This window comes from Porites lutea, chromosome 7, assembly GCF_958299795.1.
Source record: "Porites lutea chromosome 7, jaPorLute2.1, whole genome shotgun sequence".
NCBI lineage: Eukaryota > Metazoa > Cnidaria > Anthozoa > Scleractinia > Poritidae > Porites > Porites lutea.
The window spans coordinates 483303-496914 of NC_133207.1; the positions used below are offsets into that span (position 1 = coordinate 483303).

At 38.2% G+C, this 13612-nt stretch overlaps 2 protein-coding genes across 2 annotated transcripts; both read left to right on the forward strand.

Annotated features, from left to right (window-relative positions):
• Window positions 1–750: 750 nt before the first annotated feature.
• On the forward strand, window positions 751–4390 carry LOC140942991 (cysteine-rich PDZ-binding protein-like). The gene is made up of 6 exons (XM_073392019.1): window positions 751–845; window positions 978–1043; window positions 2179–2233; window positions 2474–2553; window positions 3252–3269; window positions 3486–4390. The coding sequence occupies exons 1-6, from the start codon at window positions 830–832 to the stop codon at window positions 3548–3550; spliced, it is 300 nt and encodes a 99-aa protein (XP_073248120.1). The 5' UTR covers window positions 751–829; the 3' UTR covers window positions 3551–4390.
• A 5246-nt stretch (window positions 4391–9636) lies between these two features.
• LOC140942983 (tumor necrosis factor-like) lies at window positions 9637–12316 on the forward strand. Its single transcript, XM_073392009.1, has 5 exons — window positions 9637–9816; window positions 10100–10165; window positions 10720–10815; window positions 11357–11426; window positions 11863–12316. The coding sequence occupies exons 1-5, from the start codon at window positions 9730–9732 to the stop codon at window positions 12210–12212; spliced, it is 669 nt and encodes a 222-aa protein (XP_073248110.1). The 5' UTR covers window positions 9637–9729; the 3' UTR covers window positions 12213–12316.
• Window positions 12317–13612: the final 1296 nt, after the last annotated feature.

The following is a 13612-nucleotide window of genomic DNA, read 5'->3' on the forward strand; positions in this document are numbered from 1 at the left end:
CTCTCTCCACCTTTCTTTTGTATTTCAACTCTGTTGTTACATTTTGCCAATGATAGTCCTCCTTACTCTTTTCAGCCCTCAGTTCATTTAAAGTATTATTTTTCAAATCTTGAAGTTCCTAATTTACAGTTTAAGATGTTTCCTTCAAGGAAAGCCTGAATTTTCCTGCCCATTTATAGTTATTGAGGACATAAACTTTTCACTTAAATCTCTTTCTCTATTTTATTTATGTCAATCTTTCCTTTCCAAAACCAGTGGTAGAAATTAATGTGTATCCATAGGATCCATCTCTGACTTAAAATGTTATCCAATCACAAAAATGCAAAGTAAGTGGCAAGACAAGATATTGATAGACATCTTTTGGGCACTAAGGCACAGATGGTCCTCAAGATTAAATAATTAACACCGTTGCTTTGATCTATAAGAATCTACACAAATATTAAATAAATAATATTAATATTTCGTTTAGCATCCCAAAATACTTCAGAGTCTGCAAATTTGCCAAAAATTGCCCTCTTCATGAGAAGTCAGAAAAAGATCAATACATAATACTATATGATGGTATAAAAGTCTAAAAAAATCCCATCCCTCAGTCTATAAACCATCTCTTATAAAAACTGTTTTTGCGTTACTTTAAGTTATAAGAAAATTCTTGCTTTCCTCTATTATCTCCCACCCCCAAAAACTCCCACCGCGCACTACGGGTTATGAGATTTTTTGTGCCTGTTTACATGACGTTATTCCGCTTAAAGTTGTTGTGTGTTATCAGTACGTATTGTATCTTTCATCGTGTTTTCCTTACAAGAAAGTAGTTCCTCTTCCAAGAAAAATGGTCTGCGATAAGTGTAAGGCATAATAGCATTTTTCTCCCTAAATTTATCGTTCTTTGCGGGTGGCATCATCTTTTCCAGAGTGACTTTTACTCCCAGTTTGTATCAGAAATGTTTGTTCACTTTCTATTCAATGCAATGACGCAGGTCAAAAAAAACTCGGAAAAGTGATTTGCCCCGACCCATGGAAATCTGGAGCAAGGAATACAACAGGTAAAGAAAGTGTAGAATTGTAGATGAATCATCTTCTGTTACCCTGAATGGTGAAGAATGAAAGATAAACAAGTCATTCGGAGAGATGTCAACCTCCAGAGATCTAACATCTGGAGGCTCTCTATCTTGCACTATAACCGAATGTCAACAGCTTAAACACCCACCCCGCACCCACAAATTGACCCAGCCACCATTGCCTAGGACATTATTTGAAGATTTACATGAGTTACATGCTATCAAAAGGACGAAATAATCTTTGTCAGCCATGACTAAATAGGTGCAGAAATGAATGTCCCAGAAACTGTACAATTAATAAAAAAGTTTCAATTTTAAGAAAAAATACTAAAGCAGCAAAAAGCGCAAAAGCCCATTTTATCAGGGAGATTTTGTGACCAGAACAGGAGAGTGGGAGAGACAGTGCCGTATCCAGGAGACCCCTGAATAATCCGCAAGATTTGGCACATATGCGATCAGTGACTTACAGCTAGCCGAAATGGATTGGATGTGATCCCTGTAACCCTATCCCAAACCGTTTGTCATTTAGTTAGTTGCAGGGTTTGATCCGTTCCAATCAGATCCTGGGGACATCCTTAGCGAAAAAAAGTGTGCTGTCAATTATGGAGAATAATTATTTTGCGGGGAGTATTCTGCTGAAGGCCATATATTTTTCAAACCAAGCTCTTTGATTCCTTTTTTTTTTTTTCATTTGTCATTTATAATTAATGACAGCATCATCACCATTAAGTGTATCAACCTTGGGTTAGTGAAAAACAGCCTTTGAACAACGGGGTCTTGGTTTACTTTCAGATGTCAGGAACATTCACTATAAATTAAGCTTATATGCACCAAATGAAAAGTCTGTTTTTTCAAATAATTTCACAGTCTGCAAAACATTTTTTGTTTGGGATTAACATATTGCCACTATATTGGCCTTATGTAACAGGAATTTGAAGAGGCCTGTCTTGAAAAGTTCATATGCTTGGGGGGGGGGGGGGGGGGGGTGGAGGGGATGTGAAAGTTTCAAACTGATCAGTGCATAATACATCCTTTTTTAATACTGCATAGATTTTTGTAAGAAACAGTGTCTAAATTATTGTTTTAATGTGTGGCATGTTGGTCGTTGTTTATTCTTTAGAGAGTGGAGGAAGGAAAGTTAATGAGAACAAGCTTTTGACACAGAAAAAGAACAGGTAAAGTAACAAGAATGTATGTACTATGGAACAGTATGTGTGTTACTGAAGCTTATTTAACCACTTATGTCATCTAATTATCAACACTTAGGGCCAGTTATTTAAACAGGGTTTGATCAGTGTTTAACAAAACCACGTTACCATAAGGTCAGAACATCTTACTGTTTTGTGAGGTATATTATGTTTTGTGGCTGTCATGTAAATTTAATTCTGTCATTTTTTTTGTTCTCCCATATTTAGATTTAACCCATATACAACCTTCAACAAATGCAGAATCTGCAAACAAACTGTGCATCAGATGCATTCACACTACTGCCAAAGTATGTGCGAGATGTGATTATGCTATTATTTGCCATCACAGAAAAATCATACAATGGATTCTCAATAATTTGTGACAAAAGCGAAACTAAGGCAATCTGTAAAAAGCGCTACAACCTAAGTTGCACCCCTGCAAAACATGAGTGTGCTTTGGAGAGTTACACCACTGGCCCCCCCATTGACTCAAATTTAACCTTGCCTAGAAAAAAATTTAACTACATTAATTTTAATAATGTTCACCAACATGCCTAAAGTTAGCAAATTATGTCTTAGGAAAAATATCATTGTTGAATGTGTGAATGGAATAAAGCCCTAAGGAAGTCTAGATCCAATATGTCAAAATTCCCCTTCTAAGAGTTAGCAAGTATAAGTATAAAAGCCAATTAAAAAGCCAAGGTGTGCATCCTTTCCTCTTCCTAAGTCTTGTTGTTTGTAAAAACCCTAACTCCAAAACCTTGTGTTTGACACCAGCACGCAGTCATCACCAACACAAAAATGCAGCTAGTTTGTTGTCTAACCATTTTGTTTACAAAACAGAATCTTCTCTTGAATCTCTAATCACTCCATATGACAAACATTCTTTTCACTTTAAGGAGGAGATATTTTTCTCTTACCTGGATCTTGATATTGTTTATAGTTGGATAAGATAGCTGTCATCTGTAAGTTCCTGTGTTAATCAAAAGTTATGATTTTTTTATAGGTTGTGCATACAAGAAAGGTTTGTATCTAAACAATGTTTTTGTTGATTTTATTTTTGCTTTTGTTGTTTAAGTAGCAAAAAAAATAAAGATTTTTCGATATGGAAGGCATGGTACACACTGTGATCACTACACTGTACCGTGACTCAATCAAAATGAAAATTATTCTTTCAGGTTTTCCCATTCATCCCATTTTTTGATTAGTGTGTAACATGGAGAAACTTTCTTCCCTTTAGGTATCTGTGCCATGTGCGGCAAACAAGTCTTAGATACAACCAACTACAGACAAACTTCAGTATGAAGACAAACTCTGCAGTCATGTATCTTGCGTTTTTCTCAGACTGTCTTCTCATTTCAGCATAAAATGTTGTATATGTTGAGTTGCAAAAGAGTTTCTCTGGCATGTCACAAGAGACACGGAATGGAATGAACCAAACAAGACTCAACACACTTTCGAGCAAGACATAGCCTGCATATCAGGTATTTCCACATGAGTTTGTTCCCTGCAAATGAACTCATGACGAAAAACTTGCTACGCAGGCTAAGCAGGGAACAAGTGGTTTTGGTTTCACCTCTGATTGGCTCAAAAATGAAGCATAGACTAGTGATGCAAAACCAAAGTAATTTTGTGATACTGACTTTCGACATCCCTTTAACGCTTAGACTGAGAACTCCTCTGCTTACAGTAATACGAAAACAGGCTCAAAACCAGAATAATATTAGCCTGTTCCAAGCGTTCAGATAGTGGAGAGCGGTGCGAAGTAAAGATAGCGATGAAAAGTAGAGGGGGACTGGGGAGAGAGGTGTCCCACCTCCCTCGCTTTTATTTTTTTGCGCTCCTTTTTTCTGCGCACCGCTCCCCACTATCTGAACGCCTGGAACAGGCTAGAATAATATTAATTAATTTGCACATGCTAAGGAAGTTGTCTAATGAAAACGTCTGTGAACAGTGTTATATTTCATTGGTTCCCTCTTGCATATCAATTTTTTTTTTTTGAACAGTACATTTTTCTTATTGGTTTTGCTGGAGCAAGAAGAAGAGACTCTAACTTGAATCACGTGTATTAATAAAATATTAAACAATTAGTCACAAGGCTATTTTACTTAATTACAGTGTTTCATTAAATCTCAGCGAAGGTGACTTGCGTGGTATTCACTTAGATTGATACTGTGGAGCCATAGGCTGCATGGCTTCTAACTTAAAGAGTTAGAGAAAATGCAGCCGATAGAGCATCAACACTTGAACATTAAAGGAACAATAACACGGAAATGCCCCCATGTTACTGAGTAGAGTAGGCTACAATTAAAAAAAATTGACTGGCTGATGCTCAAAATGGCACAGCGGCTGCTACACAAAGTTTTTGTTTCCTTCCTTCCCCTCTTCAGCCCCCAGGGAAGAGGGAATATTCCTGGGAACTCTTGGTTGGGGTGTGCCCCTGGTTCTCCAAATCCTGACCCTATAAAGCCATTACGAATTCGCATATTACTCTTCCTTTCTTATTGATTTAGAATTGAAACTACAGATACGTTCATACAGCGTACACTCCCTTAGTTCCCTCAAAAACCGTACCAGATTCCAGACCATAATGTGCAAAGTCTATACCCCTTTTCAGACTGAAAACCATACCCTTTGGGGCAACACATACATGTACCTATTTGATGGCTTATATAAGGGAATAACACCCCCCGTCCCCCTCCCCCACCCACTTCAGCCAGAGAGGGCTTTTAACTCTTGGTCGTTTTAGATCCATGCTTATTTCGTTCTTCCACCACCCAAAACTCACTGCCAAACCCTGGGGGGGGGGGGGGGCACTTTAGGAATTTCTGGGTGGGGATGTGCTGCTGGGACCCTGGAACCCTTGACCTATACCAGAGCTAGTAAAGCTGAATTTTGCTACCCTATATTAGAGTAAACTCCCAAAATCCCCCTATCCTAGAGTAGCTGTTTCCCCACTCTAGATAAAATCTTCAACCAACTGATCAGTTTCCCGCAAAATGATACCCTATTCTAGACCCAAACGCTCTGATTTATATACCCTATCCTAGAGTAAACTGCTTGAAAACCATACCCTTCACAGCGGCACATACCCATATAGCCCATATATGGCAGTACCCCGCCCCCCCCCCCCCCCCCGGGTGCCAAGCTAAGCACCAAAATGAGCAACGATAGATCTCTTCATGGGTACCTCATTTAATAAATTTGGACCAATCAAAAAACAAGCAACATTTGGGGAAAAAATCATTCCCAATTTTGGGCAAATTCCCCTGAGACCTTTATTGGGAAAACAAAACATTCAAGTTGAAGAGGACTATTCCATGCAAAAGAAAGACGATAACGTGGGCATCAAAACTGGCTAAAAAAATAAAGGCAATGACAAAAAAAGGGACGGCTAGTAGGATCTTCGTCCAGGTTTTGTGTGCTTGTTTGTTTGTTTGTTTGGTTTATTTCATGATCATTTAGGGATCGAGTTGAATTTTTACACAGACTCGTTCCCAGTTAAAGCGATGAAAAACTGGGGAAAGTAGTCCCGAGGGATGCTGGGAAGGAAGACGGAGCGAATTTGTCTGAGGAAGGACTAGGACTGAGTCTGCTGTATTTGTCATGTAAGCATGCATTTGATTGCTCTCAGTGCTCCTAATACTAATCCAACCCATTCCCTCCTTCTGGGTGTGTTACTCTCAATTGAGCACTTATCACTTTAACGCATTCTCAGTGAACATAAGGGTCAGATTCAGAACATCCTGGCATATTTTTGAAACGTAACTTGGGGAAAATGTTTCACATGAAATGCGCATAGTAGCTACGAGCGAGTATTCTTCATATTGAGCCGCTGTAAACTTGTGTCAGCAGCCCAACGGGCTCCCTCATTTCTCATAAGGGAAATGTGCAAGGCAAGACTTCTCTGAGGGTTCTTGCATTGGTATAAAACGTTTGCGTCATATACATGTAAAAATTTTAAGGAAAACGTTCTAGTTACTGTAGTTAACAGACAGTAAACAGACGGAAGTTCTATTCTTAACGACGATTTTTGCGTTTCGGAAAGGATATTTTTCATTCCACCACAGCAAAAGCTTGGCAGGAACCTCTCCTGAGGTTCTTGTTTGAACAGTGTAAAAATTCTTTGAACGTCTTTTGACTGTGGTTGAGGAGTTCACATGAAGATTAATTTTCTTTTTGTTTACGGTTTTTTCAGGTTCCATTTGTCACACTCCCAAACTGAGCATCACTGAGCCGCGATCGGGACGAAAACAGCAAAGCAACGACTTTGCTTTGATTCAAATTGGACTCTCCACTACAGATCAGAGGAAAACGGTAAATAATTCCCAACATCTCTATCATGTTGCTCTGCAATGGAGCGCTTATTGCAGTGGTTACTCTATTGACCACTCGGCGAAAAAGTTCATGGTTTTGTGGGAAAAGATAACAGGGGCGACCCCTTCTAGTAAATTCGGTCTGTTTTGAATGAAAAAGCTACTTTAAGGCGACGCAGAACTCCAAGTTTTCTCCGTAGATTTTCAAAACCGCTACAAGAAGTCCAATAAATAATTTTTTTTTGCTTTCAAACATAGAAAAAACAGTGAGCTGTTAGTTTTATTGTGGAAAGTTAGCCAAAACACGCCGAATATTATCACGGCCGCGAGAATGAATTTCAAAATAGCGCATAATTTACCTGGTTACATTTCAAAGAGTTTTCTATTTTTTTATTTCCGTTGTCCTTTTTTCTTTCTTCTTTTTAGGAGACAAGCAAGTTCGCCTCTAAAATTTGGGTTTTCCTGAAAATATTCTTACATGGCCGATTAAACATTATGTAAATTACAGCTACTAACGAAAAATGACCAGAAAATTGGAACAAAGAGTTTCTGACAAACTGTCAAATACGCCGTCTAAACCTTTCAAATATATCTCACTACCGAAATCTCCCTGTTTAAGTCAATGAAGTCAGGTCAAAATTACATTGAGATTTGAATAAATAACTTCCAAGCTAATGAACCGTTCACAAAAAACTACCGCAGAGTAAAGCCAGAAACTTGACGCATATACGGATACTCGCACGATCGCTCGTGACACCCGTTCCCGAGATGGCCAAAATGACGACCTTTTAAGAAGATTCCTGGATATTTCATGAGAAAAATGAAGTTTCAAAAACAAACAATTCTCTCACGATGTCTTTTGAGTAATATATTTCAAGCATGATTTTACCGATGTTGATCACAAAAACGTAGAACATCTTTAGTATCTGATTTTTATTTAGCGTCTGAGTAGATGCACGTGTCCGTGATCAAGGACACGTGGGGAGTTTCTTCAGTCTCTCCACGTACGCTTGTAGGAAAATTAAAGGAAACTTTGTAGATTCTACCAACTTTTTGCGCTCTGAGAACAAAGAAAAAGACGCATATCAGACCTAGTAGCATTGCAGATGTGTATTTTTAAAATCTATGCCAGTTTTAAGCAATATTAGAAAGGCTGAAATCAGTCAGTCAGCACAATTCTTGACACTTGCGAATAATCTGAAAACAGAATTTAAAATGAGAGAAAACTTTGTTTGATGGAACAGCGGCTTGTTTCAGATCTACTGGTTACTGTGTGTTTTGATGAGGTAAAATTGATCGTAAATAGCAGCTAAGGTAGCTGTTATAAGGGTGAAATAAAAAATAAGAACAGGGAATCTTTCAGCCAATACAAATACAAATTTTTTTTCCTGAGCGAGGACTGATTGCGTTTTAGACAAAACGTTTGGAGTTGATTAAGAAAACAAAATTTTACTATCTGTGGAATTCCTTTTTTAGTGTTAAGGAACACTGGAGGAAGACCTTGTTCATGCCAATGTAGCATTTTGAAAAAAAAAAAACACTGAATCCATACTAACAAGAATCAAAAGATAAAGTTGCGATTAGCCTATTAAAACATCTGTTTCTCCTCGCTCTTTGCCACTGGAGACGTTTCGCGCGGAGGAAACAGCGAGGAGCGCGGAGAAACGGCTGTTTTCGCAGGCTAAGTTTCGGTCAACTCTGTGGATAAAAGAAAAAAAGTTAAAACTTGGGCTGGAATGTTTGGAGGAAGTTTATTTAGAATTTTTGCTTCAGAAGTGCTTGAGTCTCAAAACACTGATTCCTGTGGGCGTTGTCCTGTAAGAAAGTGGAGACTAGGTTTGTACTTATGAAAGTTGAGCAACGAAAGTTGAACTGCATGAAATTTCCTTCGAGCACTGAAGTTTTAAGACTTGAACATTTCGTGACATTTAATCAAAAGTTACAAGAAGACATTCACGACGAACATTTAAGGCTTTTCACGGAAAATGAAAGTGTTTTAAGTTCTTAGCCTTGTCTGATCGATAATAAATCCATACTGTAATCATTTATTTTTAGAATGGAAGCCTCGTTAATACAGCTGCATGATCAATAAATTTGATTTGTAGATTTATGGACTTGCATTGTAATAGCCATTTTACACGGATTCAGGGAATAAGGAATTTTTTATCGCAGATGACTTCAGTTCGGGCATATGATTTGAAACGGGCGAAAAATCTTTCCAAAACACTTAGTGATTAAGAAAAATTAAAAAGGTGTATCTTGCGGCATGACTTCACACATTTCTCTCAGTTTTGGGCTGGGGCCGGCACGTATCTGGAACTCTTTGTCGTTGTGCCTCTTTGTAACTCCAGGCAATACCGATTTACAGTTGTAGATGAAAGTTATGGTGCTTTTCTGCCGAAATACCGTTGTAGTTACAAAAACACAGAAGATGGCTTTGTTGAAAACCTATAAGCCCATTTAGAATGAAACGTATTTTTAACTCTCGTTATCTGAGTAGTTTTTATGGATTTCTAAGGCTCGTAACTAATGTCTTTTATTAAGTAGCATTTCTGTTCAATTATTCCCTTGAACTTTTTACATAACCTATAAGAAGGATTTTCTCAGATTAGTTTGGAGCTGACGGTAGATCAGCTAACGCTGGTAACAGAATAAAAGAAAGGTCTTTCCCCGGTGCTTGACTCAGTGATTCGAGGGCCTTTGAAGGTCTCCAAGTGAACGAAATGAGGTTTGTTGTTGGAGTAAAATTATATACATGCATGTACAGTGAAAAGAATGATCAAAGTTAAGCTGAAAAACTGAATTCAGGGATTGAGTAAGACAAGACAGACTATTTGATGCATTGATATATTCATCAGTTTTCCCCAAGATTTTCGAGGATTTTCTCATCAAAATCCTTCAGTCAAGAATCAATGACTGATGCAACAGTCTTTCCGTGTTTGTTTAATAACATGAACGAAATTCAAGCTCTTTGAGCTGACTTAGCATGAATAAAATATGAACACATCATAATTTGCCAATGTGTCATTGTAAAACAAAGCAATATTTTAAAAGGAGTTTTCCTGTTTCTTCTCGCTTTTTATTAACAGGCAATAAATTAAGCAGTCATTTCAAGTGCCGTTCCATAATCTCCTGAACTCCTTACAACAAGTTGTTGCAAGTGTTGAAATGAAGTTTGTTGTGGTCCTTGTTGCTGTTCTGTTTTTCACCAGCTTCCGCTCTTGCCGAGCTGCAGAAAATGTCTCTGGAAACCAAGTAAGTTTACCCCTCATTCCTTAATACCCGATGCTTCCTACAGCTTTTTACTTCTGTTTATTCAGTTTATTTGATGAGCAGTTAACATTAAAAGTGCGGTTTCTCCGTATTCACAGTGAGACGTTAAGTAACCAGTTCATTTCTCTACTGCGAACCAAAAATTTGGGTTAAAATCGATAACCAACAGTTCTTACGAACTAAATTCATTGTTTTACTTATTTTTCAAGTTTTAACAAATATTGTTGATTTTGTTTAATGCGAAGTTATTTCGTTGGCTTCCTAGAAGATTTGTGCAACTCCAGGAAATCCGATCAATATCAACGTGGGGCAACAAGGAAACGCAGTTAAGGTAACCGAGATTTTCATTTCATATGTCATTCAGGTTTTCTTCCGAAGTTGTGATTAAAGGTCTTAATGCTTTGCTCATGCTTAGTTTGACCATTGTCTTCGCGAGATAATAGCCGCTCCGTATTTCCCTACAAATTCCAATACAAAACGAACATACCGATGAATGACAAAACAATTATTGAGCTCTTCGTTTCACAAAATATCATGATTTGTCAGTATTTCGCAGTTCAGTTGTTTGTCTCTGTCTTCGGAAGGCAAATTGTTCGAGTCTGCTCTTAACAATTGTTAATTTTTTAATCAATTTCCCCTCGCTATTTAAATCCGTCTATTTTCTATGTCGGCGTTTATCATCCCTTGAGTCGCATTTCAGCTGGTGTTAATATTATTCTTAATTTATAAACGTTTCAGTGTCAGACGTGCAATCGCTTTTTTTCAATTCCCCTTACATATGTGACTACATATACGGGTATATTCTAACTCGATTGAAATTCTTAATCAACACTGGCTTGGTTGAATTTGAGGAAAACCCGCTGGAAAATTTCTTGTATTTTTTAGGGTGAAAAGGGCGATAAAGGTAGTAAAGGAGACGCTGGAATGAAAGGTGCAAAAGGGGATGGAGGAAAATCTGCACCTTGTAATTGCAAGTTGCAGGTGAGATATTCCTTTGATGATTTTACAAGGTTCGTATACACCGTACACGATAAAAAAGTGAAAGCGATGGAATCGAACTCAAGAAGTCAGAAAATATATTATATTTGCGAGCTTAGTAAAATGGCTGATAGCAAACGTAAAGCGGAAGAAGAAATAATAAATACGAAGTGCAAAAATGAATCCGTGCATTTTAGTTGTCTATCCCCATGAAAACTATCAGGTAGCGAAGTGAACAAGGAAGTTCCACTTCTCATTTCGAATTTCGGAGTTCCTTTGGACTTCAGGGGTTCAGTTTATGCCGAAATTTAACCTTTTGTAGTCGGGGAAAACGCAAAGTTCTGAAGTATTACCTGGAGGGGAGTATCGACATTCCTAAAAGAACAGTGAGAATTTAAATTCCGCCTCTAACTGAATAATGAGGCCTCCATTCAGTGTTAGCACTTCCATGGTAAATGAGTCATCAGCTTTTTATGTTTGTTATTTAAAGTCGAATTTCAGACTTATTTATCTTACTGTATGCTCTTTATCCCGTCTCTTCAAGGATCCAAACAAACCGTCGGCTCACATTGAAGGTGCTAATAAAGGAGATGTCACTTACCAAGTCAACAAAGGTATCGGTCATAATAGCGATATCTTTGTTTATGGAAGCTATTATTTTCATTTTGTCACCGTCCATATTCTCAAGCTGATATGAGCTGCATGCGGATACTCATGAGTTATCGGGTTACTGGTCAAGCAATGAATGACATGTTCATAATTTTCTGGGAACTTTTCCTAAGTTTTATACGGCTGGGTTCTTTTAAAATTACATGAATTTCAATGACAATAATAATAAACAATTTTCCAAAGCTCAAAATGCATAAATTTACTCCTGTTTGGAATTTTATCTTTAGTAACGCGGCTTTCCACACAGCTTTTATTTATGTCATCTTGTTACCCATCTTCCACTTGTTTCATTACAAATATTGCAATTTGGGCCACCGGGCGGACCCCTTGCGGCGGACCCAAACGTTAGACTTACCGGACTGTTGTTTGATGGTTTTGCAGTAATCAAAGACTGGACTCTAAGTGCTCCCTACAGCCATCTCGCAGGCGGTATGAAATATAAAGACGGAAAACTTACTGTACCCATCCCTGGACGTTACTACATTTACGAACAGATTTACTGGCGTGGTTTCAAAGGAAAGCCTGTCAGAATTTCTATCCTTGTGAACAACAAAGTGATCGCCATGGCTCAACCACCACTGAACTCGTTGCGAAGGGACGAGTTTACGATTTCCACAGGCGGAGTGTTTCATCTTAAAGCTGGTGACGTCATTACAGTGGCCCCCACGTACCTTGTTGGGACAGTCTACATGGGGACTTACCACAGCTTCTTTGGGGCGTTCTTGATTTGAAATGCACCAGGATTTTTTCCAGTGCACGAGTGTTTTTTGGTAGTTTTAGCCTCTTTTCTTGATCCATTGTGTCAAAATTAAATAAAGTGTTGGGTCAAACTTTCAGCTGAATAAACTAACAATTGTTAACAGAGCATTAAGTGTTTTCTTCTTTTTTTCGTCGTTATAATATAAGGGGTTCCGCGTATCCGAAATCCCATTTTGCTATTTTTTCTCGTTTTCATTCCCATTAAAGCTTAGATTATGGTTGTCGGTAATCACTAAGAATTTTCTTAGCTGATGGTGCTCAACTGCAAGCACAACACGTAGTGAAGGAGCGGGGACTGGGGAGAGAGAAACAAGCGAGGACGACGTAAGATTCCTCACCTCTTCATTTCGCGCCACTCTCTACTATCCTAATTAGCCTGAACAGGCTAAAGAAATAGCTAAAAAACGGTGTGTTCTTCTTTACTCTCCTCCTACCCCAATTCGACCTTTCTTTCCCCAGTCTTTCTTTGCTTTCAAAATCAAAGATGGCGACTGCAGGAAAATTCTGAAAATCCTTGATAACAGTTTTATGAGTCCGCGAGACTGAGCACTTGGCCAAAACTCTTGTTTTCACCGTCGTTTTCACCAAAAACTGCTGAACACCAACCTGGTTCATCGATGGTTCAAGTTATTGTTATCTAAGGTCTTCCGAAAATTCTAATCTCTCGCTCACCAGGAAAAATATGCCTGTCAACTACAGGATAGTACATATTGCATATAATTTCAACCATTCGTTTTTTCGTTTCTTTGTTAACTCTTTGTCAAGTATAATAGGAGTTAGAGAATGTTAAGATAAAGCGGATTTGTTTCCAGGCTCCTGTTCCAGATTTAAGAGTACAAGTATTCGTAAAATTACCCATTGGCCCTTTAATATCCCCTCGGAACGAGGTCAAACAAAAGTGATCTATTGGTACAGGATAATCGCCTTCTGATTGGTAGTTTTTAGCTAAGCGACAAGACAGCCATGCTGGTGCACACACCAAAAACTTTTTTTCGCAAAGTTTGCTTGAAAAAGAGAAGAGTTTAGTTGCATAACGTGGAGGGAAGTTGTTTCGTTTTTTCCTTGTCCTTCTCAAACTCATTATTAAATAATTCATTAAGAAAAAACACGGGGGAAATCAGATGAAAAACTGCTTATTTTTGCATCCTTAAACAGTGTTTTATCACCAGATAATACAACTCGAAGTTCGTCAAAAATACTCCGCTGTAGTGCGTCGTATTTTTAACTCTTTTCTCGATGTTTCATCTGGTGATGAAACACTGCGTCCCATTCTTGACATATTAGCAGTGATTACAAGTTATTGCATAGTCGTCATCAGTCAGCTTGGACAGCTGTTGTGAAGGACAGCTGAACGTTGTAAACTCTAGTCACG